At 31.7% G+C, this 22,663-nt stretch overlaps 1 protein-coding gene across 1 annotated transcript in view; it reads right to left on the reverse strand.

Annotated features, from left to right (window-relative positions):
- Positions 1 to 2,063: 2,063 nt before the first annotated feature.
- RTKN2 (rhotekin 2) overlaps positions 2,064 to 22,663 on the reverse strand; it is a gene marked incomplete at its 5' end in the record, with an annotated part of 78,674 nt that continues 58,074 nt past the window's right edge. Inside the window, 5 exons of the mRNA XM_081268379.1 lie at positions 2,064 to 3,446; positions 4,726 to 4,833; positions 9,039 to 9,204; positions 21,217 to 21,348; positions 22,291 to 22,397. Of these exons, the coding sequence (XP_081124505.1) occupies positions 2,911 to 3,446; positions 4,726 to 4,833; positions 9,039 to 9,204; positions 21,217 to 21,348; positions 22,291 to 22,397 (1,049 nt within the window). The 3' untranslated portion in view covers positions 2,064 to 2,910. The remainder of the gene's footprint in view (positions 3,447 to 4,725; positions 4,834 to 9,038; positions 9,205 to 21,216; positions 21,349 to 22,290; positions 22,398 to 22,663) is intronic.

The following is a 22,663-nucleotide window of genomic DNA, read 5'->3' on the forward strand; positions in this document are numbered from 1 at the left end:
ACAGTTAAGGAGGGCTTAAGAAACTCAGAAACAGTAGGCATGCCTAATGTTTTTTGAAAGACTGTTTACCTTAGGTAAGAGGTATGCATTTACAATTAAAACAACAACAGAACAGTCTTCTTTGTCCTTGCAAAATGTAAAAATAAAAAATGTATCACTTTGTAGCAATTAAAAATAATACTATCTTAAATGCTGCTGTAAGTAATTTATATCCTAGAGCTTAAAACATAAATGTAATTGTCTGAGACATTATCTTCAGAACATCAAAATTATCATAATATAAAATATCTGTTCCTTCTATTATGTTTCTCTAATTATAATATTATTATCAAGATCTGACAGCTAACTCTTTAAGTTTATAGTCTTCATACATCAAGAAGCAAATTAAAAGGACAAACAAGGAATATGAAAAGCCAGCTCATAAAAATCTGAAACATCTTTTATATTACATGGCATATTTCTTTGTCATAAACTCTGGTTCAGGAAATGAGAAAACAAATACTTCTGATGAACTCCCTGACAGTTTTTAACTCAGTATTTTTAGATATTTTTTTAAATTGTGAAGGAAGGAAGGTGGGGGAGGAGCAGAGGAGGCAGAGTGTAGGAGGGGGAAGGAAGAAAAAAAATCCACCCAACTTTGTATTGTAACCACCCCCTTTAAGGGGGTGTGAACTAGCATTTAATGAACACAGTGGTCAAAGGGCATAGCTGAAGACTTCAAGGGATCTTAAAGGCTTTGTAACATATAATAAGATGGGTCCTCAGAAACAGAATAATTTGTGGGGGTGGGGTAGGGTGGGGGGTTGGTCCTTGATTAGGCTTCACCTAAATAGTTCTAGGAAGGACTTCAGATCTGCTTCTGAGTTCCTCTCTGAGAACACAACTGCTAGGAAATTTCTCTATGAGTAAATTCTCTTTCCTCTACAACTTAGATTTTTCCTGTTGTAATTTGCATGAGGAGAAATGACAAGAATATAATTTGGAAGTTTTAATACTGGCTTATAATAAAAGAAGGTATCAACAACAGGGGGGAAAAAAAGAATGTTTAGATGCCATTAAGAAGAAACAATTTAGCCTGCAGCATCTTCTAGCTCAAAAATTTAGGGCACTGACAGTCACGAATGCTGTCAAAAACAGCAGTGAGGTTTTAAAAAATAAACAAAAAATTTAAACAATAATATCCTTTCCATTTTTAATATTCCATTTACTGAAACAGCAAACACAATAGAAATTTATAAGAGCCTTCTCGTCAAAAAAAAAAAATAAATAAACTAACCATTTTTTAGATTTTCATACATGTAATTGTGTCAGAATTCCATCAGGTAAACACACGATACTTTCTTCTCACCAAATGCGTCCTGGTGTCACCAATCACAAGAGACCTTTTGTGTCTTTACTCCCTAGAGTTCTAATTCTTACTAAGAATCCTGGGCAAGCACAAAAGTAACCTGGCAGTTACATCATACTCTATAAATGAAGAAAGACTCAGCTATCTAAAAATAACGAGAGGCTCCATTTAAATTAATGCTTTTTTTGGTCAAGTGTTCATTTTATTTTGTAATAATGTAGTTCTGATCCAAATAGAGTTCTTACTAGCTTTAAAAAGATCTCTAGAGATTACACACAGGGCAGTAATTTAATTCTTATATTTTTACTTCTTGCAATAACGTTTAAGGTTCAGTGTGAATTGAGATTTTTAGTGCTGTTGCTGACACCTTATGGAAACTTTTATTTGGAAATTCTGATTAGATTTTTAAAACCATTCAGCTGTTGTTTACAAGGAGCATTAAAAACTGGATTTTTTTGTTCCTTGAAGATATTCATCCTCTTGCTATTTATTCCTCCCTTCATTTCATAATCCTGTTTGGGTCACTTCGATTAGTTGCTATGGAAATTACCTCCTATGGAAATGATTTCAATGTTATTATTGTAAGAATATGACTTTTAATGAATAATATCAATAGCAGACATCAACCCTTACTAGAGAAAGGAAACCTAATTAAAATTTAAAAAAGGATTAATTCTGGAAATTATTACCATGGCCAATTTTTTCTGATATTTTTGAATCTACCATCTGCTTTTTAAATAAGTATTAAATAAATCTTAAGGTGTTAATCAGCTACTCACTTCCCCAAATTCTAAAAAATCACAATGGAAATTAGCACCACACACAGAAAAGTGGATGTAAAGAACATTTCATCTACCATTTCTCTAAACTAATAAATGTTATGCTTCACTTATGAGAATTAATGTCAACAGGATTTCAGGGCTCATCAAGGAAATGACTTTGAATAGCACATTAGAAATTCCCTTTAAAGACAAAGAATTTAATATTCCAAAATTTATCCCAGGAATTTAAAAGGTCAACCCTATAAACTAGTGAGTTAAACAATAGATGAGAGTCAGTGAACCATTAGATGAGAATTCCAGAATGCTAAGAAGAAAATTTTCTTGGGTGGATTCTATAATTTGTGGTTTGAATAAAACCTTTGAAACATTCCATTAGTATTAAAATTCTCACAATGAGAATATGGCTCATATTTAACACATTTTAAATTACTAGACAGTCTCTCCCCAAAAGAAATGTTAATGCTTTCTTCTGTGTAGTGCTTATTCACTGCCTGGTACTAATTTAGGAATAAATTAACCCTTCCAACAATTAGGATATTGTCTAGAAACTGCCTCTTACACTCTGCAGGGAAAATCACTTATATTCTGAAACTCAGAAATAAAAGAGAAATCAATGTCTTCATTATAAAGATGTTTTTCTACACCAAATAGCTTATTAATTACATATGCAAACCACTACCATATTTACCTATGAAATTACATGACATTAATATATTTATGACTTTGAGTTAAGCCTCACAGTTATAGATTTTGTTAAATGTTTTATGTGGTAAGGGCTTTCTATACTTGTGCCTGTAACCATGATCTAGGGTCCAAAATGTCTCTGATGGATTTCTGCCTTAGAGCTGGCACTGGCTTAGCTTCAATATTGGTTTCAGTATCCGTGTGTACACCATCAGTTAAAGTCTTTTTCTTGGCAGGAAGAAGTTTTCTAGGAGCAGCGATTGGTTTCTGTAAATGATGCATTAGGATTGATAGTCTGGTATCCAAAGGCGAGGTTTGAGATATGCTTGCTTCTCCCCAGTTGTCCTTAACCAATTGATTTGTGTTGCTCTGTGTTTTTAAGCTGAATGGAGGTTTATCGGAAGGAGGAAGGGGAGCTCGTCTCTTTTTCCCTTTCCCATCATGTAATTGCTCACTTGTAGGGGACAATACCTTTTTCTGGATGACCATTTTATGGTTACCATCAAAGACTGAGGCCCAAGGAGGAGGGGAGGATTCTTCATCCTGACCAATAAGAAACTGTCCATTCATCTCTTCAATTTTTTTTTGTATTATATCAGTTAAACTTTCAAGCTTCATAGGCGAGTCAATACCTGGAATAATTTTAAGAAAAAAGTACACAGGAAAAATTCAAAAAATGTATGCACTTTAGTAAATTATTAGCTTTTCAAATGAATATGCTAAGATTGCTATCAAAAGCTCAAGAGTAGGATAAGCAATAAAATGTTCACTTGAATCAACAGATCCAAAAAACAAGGGTACTCTGAACTGCACTATAAACACATATTAAGTATAACAAACAGGCACACACATAATAGTGTGTACTAAATACATAGGGTACACATAAATAATAAGCATAATACACACTTGCATCCATGTATAAATATACCCCTAAATAAAGTAGAGCTTTATGAATACTTTTTAAAACTCTATAGGTTCAGTATTTATTAGGTAACTTTTCTTTGATTTAAAGCCTTATTTTGTCTTCTAGGAAAACTTGATATATAAACTGAAATGACTACAACTCAGTATTCTTTTCTGTAGACCAGTGAAGTCTCTGTTAAATGGGAAGAAAACCCAAATCAAAAATCCAGGAAAAGAGAACAAAGTCCTCAAACCATTTTGATGATAATAGTGCTAAGTAAAACTTTTGTCTTGGGAAAAATGAGAATAGAGATAACTTCTATTGAATTAAATTCTGATGTTTTTAATTGTGTAAAACTAAATGCACCATTTTTTTAGTCTAACATTTTAAAGTACATACAAATGTAAGCAAATTAGTGGAAAATTAGACCAGAATTCACCATTGACTTTTCTTGTTCACAACATTATTCATGGAGGTAATCTCTCATGGATAAATAAACACCTTTTAAAGTGTAGGTAAATGGCATATTAATAAGCTAAGAAATTTAAAATTTTTTAAAGTAGTAGACTTAACTAATCATTTTTTGGTCAGAGATGAAAGCTTCCTTTCATTAATATGCTCCTATCACTACTACTTAAAAATTAAATTAATAAAATACAGAAAAAATTATTAAATATGATGACATTTTAGAATCTTCAAGTTTATAGTTTTAGAATTTTCATCAGCTACCCAGCTAATATTTATTTTTGCTGCAACCTTATTCATTTAAGCCTTAAAATTTTTGTTTGATTTTGAGCATTTAAACTATGAAAAATGTGTATTCATTAATTTTGTATTAATTCATTTATTAAACATGAGTTCTCTAGTCTGTAATCATGGTCTTTTTTCATTCATTTTGATTGTGCTCTGAAAATTTTAGCATTTTAATGTCAATAGAATAAGCCGCTTGAGTACAGACAATGTTGTTTTTGTTACCCTGTAGCTTAGAAAAGACAAACCCCACTTACTCATATCATGGTAGACTGAGGTTGCCTCTTTTGTCAAGAACAAAGGTGGTTTCCGTGGTGACATAATCTCAATTTTCATAAGTTCTTCACAACAGTGCTTCCATTGGCCTAAGAAAGAAAGAAAAAGACAGGCTAGTTTAGAACATAAATGTGAAGATATTTATTTCATTTTTAACAGAGATTAACATATTTTTTGTTGAAAAATAACAGTGAATCTACAAATAAAGCATTGCCTTAAGAAAGCCTGCTGAAAAACCTAAAAAATTTCAAAGTCTCATTCTGTACATAAAAGTAATATATTTAAAAAATAAAGTTTTATGCACAGATATTAAAATATCTAGGCTATTAGATACTATACTCTTTCAATAAATGGCCAATAATAATTTTAAAATATATATTCATGGCAAAAGTTTGTTCAGGTTCTCTTCTTTTAAATATTAAAAAATCAACTGAAACACAATTGCCTAGAAGGAAGGAGGAAAAAAAGGGCAAAGTATGAGAGTTCTCAAAAATATCTTTAATTTTGAAAATTTTAATTAAGAAATAAGAATTATTTATCTAATTACTATCTTTTTAAGATGATTATCATCTTTTCAAAATCATGTAAGTCTAGATAAAAATGGTGTTTTCATCTAAACCAAAAGGTATATAAAAACCTTTTACTATAAGAAAATATCATGCAATAAAATTCTGAGTCTAATTTGTTCTAAGGAAAGGCACTTTAAATTATGCCATTAGGTATTCAGAATAAGATAAAAACAATACTCTTGGGTAAGGTGTTTCAACTATTCCATTAAAAATTTAAAGTGTGGACATTATTAATTTTTCTTCTAATTGTTTCACTATTTTGACAAAATTTTCATATTTCTCCTGAATGGCTATATAAACTTTAAACTTTCCAAATTTATTGTGTACCTGCATGCTGCATAGCAACTATGCTGGATACTATGTACCTCTATACTAAGATTACAAAAATAATTGAGAGTCACCATTTTTATATCTTACAACAGTAAGAATCTAAATGAGATCCACCTATATGCCTTTTTATTAAGACTCAATCATACTCTATATTTCTTTTTCTTTTTTTAAATTTCCAACTCAGTTGTTTTCCATAGCTTAAAAATTGAAAGACATTCCATGTTTAGTCAAATTATCTATTCATTTTTGTTGTTTCTAGTTGAATGTACTGCCATGGCAAAATGAGAATGTGTGCATAAATTTAAAATCCATTATCTTAACTAGCTAAGAAATATAAAAAAGCCTTTCAGTATGTTTTATTATGATGCTAAGTACAGAATATGGTAAAAATTTCAAAATAACCCACATAGCAAGTTGAAGAGGAAATAAATTCCTGAGTACAAGGCTTTAAAGTTTGCTCTCTAAAATTTAAATCCAGTAGGATCTGAGATCTGACAACGTATTCCTCCCCCGACTTCCTTTTTTAAAAATAAATATATAAAAATCAGTTTTTTCTTCTTGGTAGCAGGAAAAAAGTCCTTATCTAATGGGAAAATAATGATTCACTTTAAACTGGCAAATATTTCTCTGTCACATTCTTAGACAAATTATTATAAAGTATAGTATTTTCTGTATATTGATAGATGAAAGCAATTCATCGTTAAACTGGTAGCAGAATACTAATCATGTTGAAAATTGGAATATAATGCCACATTATTCCGTGTGTATCGGGTGTCAGATGTACAAATGTAATGTGTTCACTGGTCAAGACTTTACAATTGAAATACTCACTGTGCCAGTAAATAAATGTGTATGCATAGACAGAGATAGCCAAGATGCCAACAGAAAAAGAGGCCCAATATGAAATGTTAAATGGATACATACTGTTCACATAACAATCCATTTACTGACGATGTTTCCCACATTCTTTATTGTCATAATGTTCCCAGACAAAATGATCTATTATCTAAGCTGGTAATGTAACTCAATATTTATATTCTTAAATATCTGAAAAATTTAATGTTCCAAGTCTATTTTAACTTTCTGTGTCTTTGATTCCTAGTTCTACCCCTGTTAACCATCCAAAACAAGTGTCATTCTTTTTTTCATGTTTGTTAGCTCCCAAATATTAAAATTAGCCACTATACCACCCTTTCTTCCTAACCTCTGTGAAATGACTATTCTTCTCCAGGATAAACAGACCTATTTCCATCATTGCTTCCAAAGGAATCCTAATTATCCTACTCCTGGTTTCCCACTCGTAGGTAGGGCCAAAGAATTGAAATTTGCTGCAAATATTAAATTCTTCTTATTTTCTTCTGTTCTAGATATTTCCCTCTGCTTCATTCTAAATACCATGTTTCAACTAAGATCATAAGAGGTTATCTTTGTTACTGGGAAAATAATTATTATAAGGTACAAGTCAATATTTAGGATAGTATAAACGCTTCCACCATTGTTTCATATCATTATTCACATTGTATTTCAAAGTGTAAAAACATTTGCAGTTTAAAAATTACATAAATTGCTTGACCTGGTAGAGCATGCTTATAAGCCCAGTGTCTTAGAAGGAAAGAGGATCACAAATTCCAGGTCAGCCTGGGCAACTAAGCCAGACCCTGTCTCAAAATAAAAGATAAAAAGAGCTAAGGATGCAGTTCAGTGGCAGAGTACCCTGTATTCAACCCCAAGTACCACAAAAACAAAACAAAAACAACAAAAAACAATTACATAGATTGGCAGTTTTTTATTCTAAAAAGCATTAAATACCAAAGAAATAGACCAAGAACCAAGCTGTTATCACTATCTTAATTTGATAGTTAAAAAAGGTCATACATTCCTTATCCTTCCAACTCTCCACTTTAGCAAGATAAATTACTTTAGATAATCTAGAAAATGAGACTGTTTTCTAATAGTAGTTGACAGACTGCTATTTTGGCATTATTATCTCCATATACCTCTCCTTTCTGGTTCTGTGTACATAGAAAAGTGTAAAATATCATAATTGTAAAACTGACTTTAAATTGAAGGACTTAGGAAAACAGTTAAAATTAAAATTAAGCTACAATCAGCAAAAGAAAGGAAGTTATCATTTGAGTTACACTTGATCTACTGAAATTTTCAACTAAAGAAATGTAGTACAAGCTGATGGACATGGAACAAATATTTAAATTTTTTGAATGTGTAGGGATGGTACTTAAGGAAAACAAATCCTAAAGTATCCATGAAGACCACATAGAGAATCTTCTAGTTCAATGGAGTGATCCAGATACTTCTTTAGTGCTGTTTTCCCAATTTTAGAACAGAGTGACATAACTTCTACCTCATGAGGGTGTCATGAGAGGTAAATGAAGCCATCAAGTACTTGAAAAGGAATCAATAAATTTAGTTCCCTTTCTTACCTCCTTTCCAACCTTCACTATGATATCCAATAAAGCCAGGAATCAGAGGAGGCCTGAAAAATGAATCTGAGGACTCTTTTTATAGTATTCCAGAAATTCCGAAAATGTCTTTAGTATTATTTCTATGAGTTATAGAAATAACTTTCTATTGTTTGGAAATGGGTCTATTTTGTATTTCTACAAAATAGCATTCTATAGACATAAAAATTACTGGTTAAATCTAATAGTAGGCTCACTTAGATCAGAAATAGCCATCATCAACATTCTAGATTTTCAACATAAAATTAAAGATAATACATATTCTGTTAATTTATTGTCAGTAAAGACAAAGAGCTGCTGTAATTTCAATATTTTCTTGTTGGTAAAATTCCTCTTTAAATTGAGAATTAAATATTAGAATCTCATAAACTTTACACACTAAAATCCCACTACAGTACTATCACACTGATTTGACTGTATTATTGAGATGGGAAAACCATATGTGGTTTAAAAGGAAAAAAGTCTCTGGATGATGTCCAAGATGATATTGTAACAAATCTGGAGTTAACAGAAGGTTACATAAAAATGAGGCTCCTTCTGAACATTTCAATATTTAAGGATCATCATTATCCTAGAAAAGTTTTTGTCCCTCAAATGGCTTCTTATCCCTTGGCTCAAATGCATTGCCTTAAGCAGTGAAAATCTAATATTTTGAGAAAACGTGTCTGGTTGTTTTAGGGATCAAAGGACCTTAAGAGTATGAGAAAGGTATGCTAAGAATTCAAAGGTATACTATACAATAGTCAGGCATTGGAAAGAGATCGAGAGAGAAAAAAATCAGTGTATCCAAATACTACCATTTTTTCCAAAAGCACAAAAAATTCTTGCTACAAATTATAATTTTAATATTTAGATTGCTGTATGTAACCTTTCAGGCCACATGAATATACTACGACATTCCAAATATCTACTCACTAAGATCAAAGAAATGCTGCCAGAAGGCTTCCATCCATTTCTGAAGATCTTCTCTACAGTCAACTGCAAAAACATGAGTTAGAGCTTGTCCGGCAACAGGGTTGATGACAGAGAAATTATGGATTCTTTTTTTGGCATCTTTATCCATTGCATGGATTCTGGTTTCCTAAAAATTAGGGCAAAATTAGTGTTGTATAAGAGAATATTTCTGTAGTGCTCAAACAAATATTTTATTGCTTAGCTACCATATTTATACAAGATATACTTATAAAAATAGTGCTGATCATTTGAAATTTAAAATATGTCATTTTGAGAATTTTCAATATTCAAACTCAAATCTAGGAGGTTTTTTAAAAAAGAACGCTTTATATTAAAAAATCTGAGTAATGCTTAAAAGTATGCTACATATAGCACCAACATTAAATTACACAAGATTAAAACAACCTCTGTTTGGATCTCAGTTTAAGTGGGAGTTTGCTGTCTTTTATATACATCTTAAAATCTGCAATAAAACAAGTACAGCATGTCATAACTTTAATGTGGATTATATACTAAATGTATTTCCAACAATAAAATTGAATCAGTAAAGTATGTTTCCTATTCTAATATTCATACATATTATAGTGTTATCAGTTAAAGTAGTAAAGCCATAACTTAGTGTTTACCTCAACAAAACAGTTAGGCATTCATTCCTCTTAATGTTTATTTCACATGTAACATTCATTTACACATCTCATAGCTAAAGATCCATAAGCTAATATAACTTATAATGTTAAAATTATTTTTTAAGTGCTGAATTCAACACTCCACCACAAAGGCAATGATTTCATTCATGTTTACACTTTATAGTTTAAACCTTTTTTCTAAATGGTACCAGGTATGGCATTTTGATGATGACACTGTGTCTATAGGTAGAAGAAAGAAGTCTACTCCCAAGGCATAGCCAGCCACAAGTAAACTATAAACAACATACAGTTTAGACCAAGGAATTTGGGAGAATAAGTCTATAATGGAACTATTCATAATACAAAGCTAGAGACTTGGCTGCCAGCATAATGACTAGATTTACGTTTTTCCAGAATAGTGCTGTTCAAGAAAAATACAATGTCAGCCACATATGTAATTTATATTTTTCTAGAAACAATGTTTTAAAAAGTAGAAATTGATAAAATTAATTTTAATAATTTTATGTAACCCAACATGTTATTGTCATTTAACATATAATTAATCTAAAAATTGAGATATTTTATATTATTTTCTCATATTCAGTTTTCAAAACCCAGTTTGTATTTTACATTTAACAACATATCTCAATTCAGAACAGCCACAATTTAAGTGCCCAACAGCCACTAGGGGCTAGTGGCTACTGTATATAGTAGTACCAGAAAAACATGGTTAAGCCTATAATAATGTATGTAGAAAACTCTTTTGGCTGGCAGTTACAAAAGCAGAATAAGTGTGGGAAGAAATTCTTCACTTCACTGAATATAAAGTCAAGAAAGACTGACTGTATGTACAATCACAACCAAAACTCACATACACACACAATGATATTTATGTGGGTATTAGAGAAGTATCAGTTAGGAAGAAAAGCTATTCATTCCCTGAAAAAATGGGGAACTACAGGCAGCTAGACACTATACATACACCATAGAAGAAGTTCTTTTCTGAAGGAATCAATTCTTATTTAAAATCACATGAACAAAATAGATGCTATATACAGAAGCAACATAATTTTGAAACTTTAGAGTGTTACAAAATATATGGATTGTTAACCCTCCTAGAGTCAGTCTATTCTGTCATTGTAGAAATCTGGGAACTTTGGAATATCTTTAGAGGACTGTAATGGGACATATGGCTAGCATCTTCATTTTATTATAACAGGGTCTTTGTACACTTCAATGCCTTGTTAAAAACTTTGTGAATTGTCTCTTATGTAATTATTTACACAATGTAAAAATAAGCTGTCCTAAATGGTATCCTTGCAAGCTGAAAAAAATGCATCTAATGAATCTCTTTAAAAATAAAGTTTATTAAAAAAATAGTAGAAAGACCAGTGGACTATACAAAGAAGAATGATGTGAAGGTAAGAGGGACAGGGAAAGACAGTGGAATGAATCTGACCTAACTATCCTATGAATATACCACAGTGAATCTCCCCATCATGTACATCCACAAGACACTAATTAATAAATATTAATTATTGTAATTACATATATATTAATTATTGTAAATAGCAGAAAGATCAGTAGAGTAGAGGGAACAGGGGAAGAGAGGAGGGGAGGGAAAGGAGAAGTATTAGGAACTAGATTAGAACAAATTATATTCCATGCTTTTATAATTATGCCAAAATGAATCCTAATGTTACACATACCTAAAAAGAACCAATAAAAAATAAAGTTTATTATCATTATCAGAGAATGAATTAAGCTCTAGGAAGAATTCTATCAGACTAAACGAAGGCTGAATCATAGTGGAGGGAAAAACCTATTGTTGTTTCTATTAAAAAATAAGAAGCATTCTTGTTACTGAAATTGTGCTCCCTTCCACTCAATTTCATTTTAATGCAAATTTATGACTACTTTTTGAAGATGGGATTAAAATAAATTCAACTTTTAAGTAAGAAATATGTGATTTTATAGATTAATGTTTACATTTTTAACAATGTATCATTTAAAATGAAACTCCTATGTAGAAATTGTGATGAAGTAGATCATTTATATCCTCCTAGGAAAAAAAATACAAGAATTTACAGATGAATACTATACACTCCATTAACTCTGGCAACCATAAATACCACTACATTTTTAAAACGTGAGAGGTTTTTAAAAGGTGCAAATGAAATGCAAAAATCTGAATAAACTTCTCTTTTCACCCAAAATAATTTAACTAATAGGAAATATCTTACACTAAAAATTACACATTAAAGGGAAAGTGATTAGAACAAGTAAAGTTTCTCAACTTTAGAAACTGCATGCAAGCTGTTTTTAAATGGAGACAAGTATCAATAATAGTACTCGGGTATTCCCTTCTCAAAAGAGAAAGTGATTAGAAAACACTAAGGTGTATTTTAGGGCAGCTCATTAAAGAATTTGTAATGGGTAGAAGAGGGAAGTATTTCTTCTTAGCAGGTTCTCAAAGCAAGCAATTTGGGACTTTCTGCCCCTTCATATATCTACCACATAAAATACTGCCTTGCACCCAGTAAGAGGCTAAAAAAAATTATGAATAAAAGAACTAGATAGGAAAAGAACAACTTAGATAATGATAAAAGAAAATTTAGCATTAATAGACTCAGATCCCAGAAACAGCTTAAATCCAACTCTTTAATTTAGATGAGGAAACATCTTTTGAGAGAGAGATGTTCTGTGTGAGACCTGAGTTTCCCATTTTACTTTTGCTTATCCAAAATCTTTTGATTGATTTGTGAGGATTGGTACTCAACTTTTATTGATTGGAGATTAATTACTGTAAAATTTTAATTGAGAGCTGGCTTTGCTTTTGCAATCAGCACACACATAACTACAAATTTTCTCTGCATAAGATAGTAGCAGTACCCAGAGAAGGCCAAGTGAGGGTTATAAAAACAATATGAGGAGTTTGTAACAAAAACATAAAACTCCAAAGTTAAAGGAAAATTTCCTTCAGGGTTTTCATTATTTTAAATTGAAACTGTTGTTTAACCTCTCCATTTCTGGGTAAATGGAAAATTAATAGATCAGGACTAGATTTATAAATTGTTTATTATTTTACTTTTGACTTTAAAAAAGTTTACAACTGTACCAGATTATGGTCTAAACAGTCTTTCCTATTAAGAGGAATCAGAGCTCTATGGAAAAATGGCCAATTACCAGACTGAATCTAGAAAATGTAGAGAATATGATTTTGGAGCATCCTCTCCTAACAGAAATCAAAAGTTACTAGGGTTGTGTCAAAAGAATTCAAGAGCCAACTTGAGAAGGATTCCATTAGTCAGCATGGACAATTAAAGCATCAATAAGAATAACACTGGTCATGGGCTGTTTTTGAATCCATAAATTTATATAGAGAATAGTACAAAGAACTATATTTGAATATTGAATATATATTTGAACCCATAGTCATAATATTTAAATAGTAACTCACTGGCCACCTTTGAAGGTGTAATCACCTAATTTTTAAGGAACTTACATATAAATACAAAAAGAAAGAAAAAGAAAATCAAACACTTATTCTGTCTTTTCTGTAAGAACTATACCTCAGGGTAACTAAACAATTGATGACATAGAGGTATTCCCACCTGATAAATGAATGAAGAATTATTAAAATATTGTCAGTTTGCAGTCCCTAAAAATAAAATAAAATAAAGAATCTAAGCAATGTTTATCAGTGGATATTAAAATGAGTACATAACACTTACTAAAATATCTTCTTGGGGTGGGGATGTAGCTCAGTGGTAGAGTGCTTGCCTGGCATGCATGATGTCCTTCATTCAACTCCCAGTACCACACACAAAAATAATAATAATATAAAATATCTTCTTAACAACTAACAACTAACTAACAACTTGAGAATGAGTCAAAATATAGAAGAAAAAAGGCAACCCAGAAAAGCAATCAGCAAAATTCAGATTATAACAAACCCTGTAGGATGAATAACTCAATTATCTTCAATAAATAAATGGTATGTGTGTATGCATGCATGTGTATTTGTGTACATGCACAAATGAGTGAGAGACAGAAATAGAGAGAGAGAATGGAACAAGAACGAAGACTAAAAAATCTATTCAACTGAAATGTATGGGGATCCTGATTCAAAATACTGTTGCAAAAACGTGCAACAAGAATTTAATGATATATTAACCACATATAACTATACATATACACACAACATACACACACACACACACACACACACACAATTGTTTTTACTTGCCACACTTGGGATACTTTCAACTAAAACACTATGGTCTCTAGGATGTGCTTCAAGTAATTCTAGAGTGGGGGCAATGTGTAAGGCTACACATGGGTTTATTTGTACTATTCTCTATATAAATTATCTTTTGAAAATTAAAAAAAATTAAAAATGTAAATTAAAAAATTCAAGTAACTGTAATAATGCCTTTTTGTGTATATGTAATGCAGATAATATTTCACACTTGCCTCATAAACATATTGTGAAGATGCATGATGTTTTGAAAGGTTCTTGGTCAGGGGTGAAAGCAAATAAATGTTGCTGCTTAAAACAAGCCTCAGAGTTTATACATACTCTAGTGACAAAAAAAAAATCACACACTCACAATAAATGACTAGGAGTACTTGAACTGTGTAAAGCATTGCCATAAATTAAACCAAGTATTAGGGGTGATCACTATCAATTTGATATAATTATTTTCAATCTATGATAATGTAAACTGTAAATTCCTAAAGAAAAAAGGATGTTTCAGAAGTTTTTTTGTTATATTTAATAAAAAACAATGTGAATACTTGATAATGGTCAGATATTAAGAAGACTAGCATAAATTTAAAAAAAATACCATGTGCTTCATAGTAACTTTTCTTTCTGGAGTCCATGAAAAATACAATAGCTAAAGGTAATTTGAAGACAATTTTAAAAAGCTCTAAGATGTCAAACAGTGTTATTGATTTGCTTAGTACAGACTACAACATGAAAATGAATGATGTATAGTATTTAAATCAAGAAAAGACTATTGATCTCAAAGACCATACTTCTTTTCTATCCCACCCCCACTCCATTGGCAATGGATAAAGCTTTGGCTTAATAAAATGCTTTCTACAATGTAGAGGAGATTCAGTTAAGTACCTGTTATAGAGAATGTCTCGCTCAACAACATTCATAGTGAAGTGTTTTGAAGTTGAAGCAATCACTTTGAAGTAAATCACCCTTTCAAATTTGGATTGAAAAGGGGAGGGGAACAGCTTTTAGGCTTTTCTTCCCTTAATGTGACTATTTCCACAGATGGCTCCCTATGAAAATTAATGAACTGACATAGCCTTATAGGAAATGCCATTTAGAAGGACAAGAATTATGGTTACAGAACAGACTCTGTGATCGAAATAACAGTACTATTATTTGTATATCTTAGCAACTGCAAAATTCAGTTTTCACATAATTTGTAAAGTAGCATTATACAAAATTATTATTTTCTAAATCATGAAAGAAAAACTCAGATTTGTATTTGATGTTTCAATTATTAAGCTTAAAAAGAATGTAGAGATTCAGCATTGGAAATAAACTGAAAACAAAAGCAAAAACATTATCTTAAATTTTTGATCTGGTCCTTACCTGCTATATATAAAAAATTACAAACTGGCATGTATCAAATATCCACTGTTTATTTAACAATACAGTAATGTCTAATGGACATATGTTCATTAGATACTCCAAAGAAAGTGGAAAAATCTCTACCTTTGTATTTTAAAACCAAGTAATTTAAAACACAGTCTACATATAAAACCCGTTTATCATGATATGAGACAGAGTGTAGAGGTAGGGGAAGGAAGAAGAGAATACTTATAATACTTATTTGCTACCCACAGAAAGGGCAATACCAACCCCAATACTATGTTACCAACAAGACTACAATACCAATGTGTACCACGAATTCCCTACTCTGAAAATTGGTAATTAAAATATTAAGATTTATCATCCTGCCTTCTCAGAGGGGATTCATCCCTAGTTGATTCTTTACAAAAGAATGCCAACTAATTTTGGAGAAGGAAGGAAAGTATGAGAAAATCATATGGAATCTCCAATATTATAACTACACAGGGGAGGAAAATCATAGAAACCATTATGTGAAATACTGTTGGACAACAAAGATCTCACATAGCACCAAGGTAGCACCTCAATGACTACTTGCTAACTTAAAAGAGGAAGAATTACTTCTAGCTGGAGAGGTGGAATTATGAGTAGTGAATCAACTTGATATCATGTGCTTCCTAACAGAATCCTTTACAAAGCATTTGTCAAAACTCTAGCCAAGTGCAGTAATGCACACTTGTAATACAAGCAACTCAGGATGCTGAGGCAGGAGAATCATGAGTTCAAAGCCAGCCTCAGTAGATTAGTGAGACACTTAGCAACTCAGTGAGACCCTGTCTCTAAATAAAAACATTTCAAAAAGGGGCTGGGAATATGGCTCAGTGGTTGAAGCCCCCGGGGGTTCAATCCTCAGTACCAAACCAAAATGAAACAAAACAAAAAAACTCTAGCAAAAAGGTTTAAAATGAATATAATCAAGCCTTCAGGCCTCATTCACAGTTTAGAAGATACAAAATCAGTGAACAGTCCTAGATTGAAAACACAAATTGAAAGGACATTTTGGGGTCACTGAGGAAATCTGAATGGTCTAAATATTAGATGACCTAGAAGTTAATTTTCCTAGTTGTTATAATAGTACTATAATTATATATGCATACAAGTCCCCTATTTTTAAGACTTGCATGCTAACTTATTCAGGGACAAAGTGTCACTATGTAGAAGTCTTATGTTTCAATGGATAAGAAAAAAATACAGATACAACTAAAGAGAAGACTAAAATATGGGTGATCACTATGGTATGTTTTTAAAACTTTTCTGTACATTTATATCATTTTGTAAGCTCATAAAAATAAATAAAACTTACTTTAAAATAACTAATATATTTCTTTTTTTTTTTTTTTTACAAGGGCTCAAAGGAAGCAGGAACTGAAGTAGACATAGGAACTGCAAAGGAAAGTTTCTACAGAGAAAAAGAACAGGAATCAACACTAGAGAAAATTAAGATTACAACATTGTAAAGCTGGAAAATGGAGGATTTTGTCATTGGTTTCAACTTTGAGGGCAGCAATTAAATTATATTGATATTTCCGACCTTAACTTTCACCTCTTGTTTAACTTTCAAAATTCTCTTTTGTACTTTACAAAACTCTCTACTTTTGTAGATTGTCATGTAAAATGGGAAGAAATATCTGAGTTATTAGTCTTCAGATCAAATATGGTCCATGTTGCCCCCAAGTCTAAGTCTAAATCTATATTAATTGCTGGCTTAATATTTTTCTGTGAGTACATAATGGTCAGTTGTGGAACATGCACTGGAATGTCTATGCTGATTTCTGTCATCATAAGAATGGCACTGATTATAGAATACCATCAGTCACCTGGCCATCAGCTTTTGTTACCACTAGGAAAAATAAATCAACTAAAAAAGGTCAATTTGCTCAGGCCATGTAAACACTGTTACCACTTTCATGGAACTGCATCATTATAATTAGACAGGAAATACAGATGTACTGGCTATAATCACAGAGGTGTTTCATTATATATTTCTTCCTAAATTGAAATGGTAAGGATACAATACATGGCTAAGCCATTACCTATAGGTCAACTGTGGCTTCAAGCTCATTTCAGAAATACTTTTTACACTTAAAACTGATTCAGAGTGGGTGTACAGACAGGAAAGTCTAATTTTACCTTCTAAATATGGTCTAACAGTATGTCTACGAGGAAACAAAAAAACAGACAATGAATTTTTATCTTATTTTCCCCTACCCATTAGAAAAAGAGTGAGTCATCTAATTTTCCTTACTAGTTTGGCAAGTTCTGTCTGATTTCCATGTCTGTTTCTTCATTTGTGAAACAGAAATAACATACCTGCTTTGTCTACCTTAAAGGGCTGAGGTAAGGTGAATTGAATACCGTGGAGACTTTCTTCAAATAAAGGAAATAACTTTAAAACCATTATCTGCTTAGTTATGAATATGAAGAAAGGACCTACAGAATGGGAGAAACTCTTTGTTGGCTACTCTTCTGACAGAGAATTAATATCCAGAATATTAAAGAATTCAAAAAACTTAACACTGGAAAAACAAATAATCCAATTGATAAATGGACTAATGAACTAAATAGATACTTTTCAAAAGAAAAAATACTAACGACCAACAAATAGATGAAAAAAATGTTCAACATCTTTAGCAATTAGGGAAATGCAAATGAAAACTACACTGAGATTTTATTTCACTCCAGTTAAAATGTCAGCTGGAGTGGATATGGGGAAAAGGAACACTTTTACACCATTAGCAGGACTGTAACTAGTACAACCACTATGGAAATCAGTATGAAAATTCGTCAAAAGACTAGGAATGGAACCACCATATATCCCAGCTAGTAACCACTCAAGATTTATCCTGAGAAACCAAAGTCAGCATATTATAGCAATACCTGCATACCTAATTCACAATAGCCAAACTACGGAACCAGCCTAGGTCCTTCAATAAATGAATGGATAAAGAAAATGTGGTACATTATACATAATGGAGTTTTCAGTCATAAAGAAGAATGAAACTGTGTCATTTTCAGCAAAGATAGATAGAATAAGCCAAACTCAGAAAATCAAGGATCCTATGTTTTTATATGTGGAAAGTAGAGAGGATAAAGGAAAAGAAAGGTAGGGAGGGGAGAATCTCAAGAAAAGCAGAGGAGGACCACAGGAAAGAGACCAGAGGGAGGGAGGAGCAGAAAGGAAATACTGGAGAATTATATTGACCAAATTATATTGTTATATCATGTGTATGTACAAATACGTAACAATGAATCCCACTATTACATGTAATTAAAATGCATCGATAAAAAATATGAAAAAATATTTGTTTAGATTAAATCTTAATTTGGTTTATGACTATTTGTACTCTACAATACAAGAAGTAAGAAAAAAATTGGTAAGATTGCATTTTTACTATCTAGTTACCTAGTACAAATCAAGTTAGACATAATTACATATGGTAGAACTCTTCCAAAAATATTTAACCTGAATCTAGTGAAACAATTAGTCACATACATTACAAGAGAAAAATTGGCCTGAACTTTTAAAAAATGGTAATGTCATGAAAGATCAAAACAAACAAAGGTAGGACATGAAGAGCATACTTTTAGATAAAAGGAAATAAAGTACTTGGTGATCAGAGGTTCTAGTTCAAACAAAAAAAAAGTTACAAAGAATATTTTGGGGACAACTGGGGCAATTTGTTCTGCATATTAGATAATATTGTATCAACAATAAATTTCTTTAGAATGATAATATTTTGGTTCTGAAGAAAAATGTGCTTTAGGAGAAATATATCAAAATATTCAGGGGAGACATGTTATACTGTGTACCCTGATTTTCAAATGATTCAGGAGAAAATTAACTAGAGAGGAAGCATGTAACAAAAATATTAACAACAGCTGAAGAATCTGGGTGAAGGATATATAGGTATTCATTATTTTGTTTTAATTTCCAAAAGACTAAGATATAGAAAAGTGAGATTAAAGAGAAACACTATGTGAACAAACCAAAATAAAATAAAAGGTGGCAAGTAATGAAAAAAAATCAATTTTTCATTACTAAAATCACATTTCTATTAACCTAATTTTTCTAAATAAATTCACTGTAATAATATTGATTAATTACTTATTTATATTATTTAGGAAGAACACTAATACTTCTAATAAACAAAAGTTAAATTAGATGGTCCCACAATATTATAAAAAGTTGGTGGTGCATGCCTATAATCTCAGTGACATAAAAGGCTGAGGCGGGAGGATTGCAAGTTCTCAAGGTCAGCCTCAGCGACTTAGGGAGGCCCTAAGCAACTTATTGAGAAGTGAAACCCTGTCTCAAAATTAAAAATAATAATAACAAAATAAAAAATTATAAACCAATGGGGATGTAGTTCAGTGATAAAGCACTTCTGGGTTTATACCTAGTACCTCAAACAACAATAACAAAAAACCCACTATAAAACTTCTTTTTTTTTTTAAAGTCTTACTAAAGGATTTCCTTTAGGAGAGAAAAAAAAAAAAAAGCAGTGTAATTTCTAAAAGCAGGATGGACAGCGAGACAAAAACCCCATTATTGGAAAAGGTTATGGAATTAAACAAGTCCATATAGATCAGAAGACTGTGCTGACATGTTTTCAGGAATACACTATTCTATAAAAGGACATATGATTTTACATTTTTCTTTAAAAGTTTAAAGTAGAACATGTATAGTAGCAGATGTGATAGTTCATATTTTATCATATACTCACTTCAGTTAAATCACTCAAAAGGCAAGTAAAATAAAACTAGAAACAAGTGCTACCCAACAGGCAGAAAATACAGTATTTTACTCTAGAAATACCATTAAAGTGTTCTAGAGTAGGAATACTATAAAAGAGAAGAGACTATCTCATAGATACTAGAATTGAAAACTAAATTTAAGACAGCAAGAAAAAACAAACTAAGTCTACTTTATTTGGAAAGTTTTCCTACATAATTTTAGTTGAAAAAATTATAACTAAATTTCAATAGTTTTTTTTTTTTAAAGAGAGAGTGAGAGAGGGGGGAGAGAGAGAGAGAGAGAGAGTGAGAGGGGGGAGGGAGGGAGGGGGGGAGGGAGGGAGGGAGAGAGAGAGAGAGAGAGAGAGAGAGAGAAAGAGAGAGAGAGAGAGAGAGAGAGAGAGAATTTTTAATATTTATTTTTTAGTTCTCGGCGGACACAACATCTTTGTTTGTATGTGGTGCTGAGGATCGAACCCAGGCCGCACGCATGCCAGGCGAGCGCGCTACCGCTTGAGCCACATCCCCAGCCCTCAATAGTTTTTTGTTTTGTTTTGGTACTGGGGATTGAATCAGGGACACTTGACCACTGAGCCACATCTCCAGCCCTATTTTTGACAGGGTCTCACTGAGTTGCTTAGTGCTTCGCTTTTGCTAAAGTTAGACTTCCCTGTCCTGACAGAAGATTGGACAACTGCCCAACGATTCCAAAAGAAATCAGAAGAGATATACTCAGGAATATCTTTTTATGGGTTGATTTGAATATTAACTACAAAGAGCATCACTTTAACATGAGCTAACATTTTATGTTTACATAATCCCTTAGTTAAATAAATTCATGAAAAATGTAAATATCTTGTTAATGTGGAGTTACATTCTTTAACTTAAAACTTATTTACCAGTATTGGTTTCTCTTACTGTGTTCTTAGAAAACATACAGCATTTCCTTTAATGAATAAGTTCTACAAAGCAAAGAAACAGAGTAAATATTAAACTATCTTTATGAACTAATATGTTTTTAGCAATCCTTTCTTTATAGGATGGCAACAATGTGAGTGAAGTATATAAACAAGAACAAACTTCATAAAACATTTTATTTTCAAAACAGCATTTCCTTTACCTTATGAATGGGCACTACCAAGGTTGGTTCCATTTTAGCTTCAATTTCTTCCGGACTATAAAAACAATACAGTTTACCTCCTCTCAAAACACAATACAACCTTCTCCAACTAATCAGACCTTCCACCATTTGCTGGAAAAAGAAAAAAAAAAATCAAGAAACAATCAACTATAGATCATTATCACCTTCCTTCTAAACTCAATACAACACCTAAATAATTAAACTTATATTAACTTTTTAGACCTTCTAAAATGTGATGAAATAACCTTCTAATTTGCTTTACAGTAAGTTCAACTGCCTCAAATCTGAAAGAAAGTTAATATCAGAGAAGAAATGTCTGGAATTCTGAAAAGCATTAAAGCAAAATGAAAGTAATTATTACCATATAACTTTTACACACATAAAATCATAAATCAATGTTTTAGGAAAGCTAGTCTATTAAAAATTAGTGCTTAGATTCTCACAGCAATTCATCAAATGACTCAGGAAAATTATAAAAATAACTCTCAATGTTGAAAATATAATTTTCCCTTACTGTTCTCAGAACATTAGAAAATGTTGACTACCTAGTAAGAATGCAAATTTTCTTTCCCCCTAATGGAATCTTTTAGAAAAAGCTATTGATTCATTGAAGCCCACAATTAATTATTTACTGAATATAAATAACTATGGCTATAAATAAATCAGGAGTAGGTGGCAAAGAGGCAGCTTTGGAAGCCCAGAGGCCTAAACTGTGCCAGAAGCTGTTTGCCAGAAGGGCCTTTTTGTGAGCGATGTTGCACAGCCATCATCAGTTTCCACAAGGAGTCCTCTGTTGCCGATTACCTGCTACTTACTGCAGGGTCATGGAGCAGAGGAGCAGGGAGGAGTAGCTCCAGAGCCATCAAAACAGCATCAGACCCCTGCCCTTGCCATCCTTCTCACCCCAGCACTTCCCACAGTCTATGTTTAACAACATTTAGAAAACAAACATTTAAAAAAAGACTTTTCAATATTAGTAGGTCAAACAGCTGTCTGTATATTAAGATTTCAACTAAAGCTATAATTGTTGTAGGATATTTAAAGTCCTCTAACCTGCTGATTAAGAAATCCTGCACATGCATCCTCAGCCATACAAGCTGGCTGGACAACTAATCGGCAGCACATGTTGCCATATAAGGGAAGCCAAAATGAAGACTCCTCTATTCAAAGGAGAAAGAAAAAAAAAAAAAACTCAAGTTATAAATATATGCTTATTTGAGGTCATTACACATTTTGGTATTTCTTTTTATAGGTTTTTTCATTATACATGAACATATTTTTAAATTAGTTTCATATAAAAGTTTTTACCTACTCATGTACCAGTATTATATTTAATGACGATCAAATATAAGCAAGTAGAGAGGATAGGATAATATTAAACTGATAGTTTAGAGTATGTGATCACCTGGAATAATCATGGATATTT

Source organism: Spermophilus citellus (assembly GCF_964194105.1).
Source record: "Spermophilus citellus genome assembly, chromosome: 15".
NCBI lineage: Eukaryota > Metazoa > Chordata > Mammalia > Rodentia > Sciuridae > Spermophilus > Spermophilus citellus.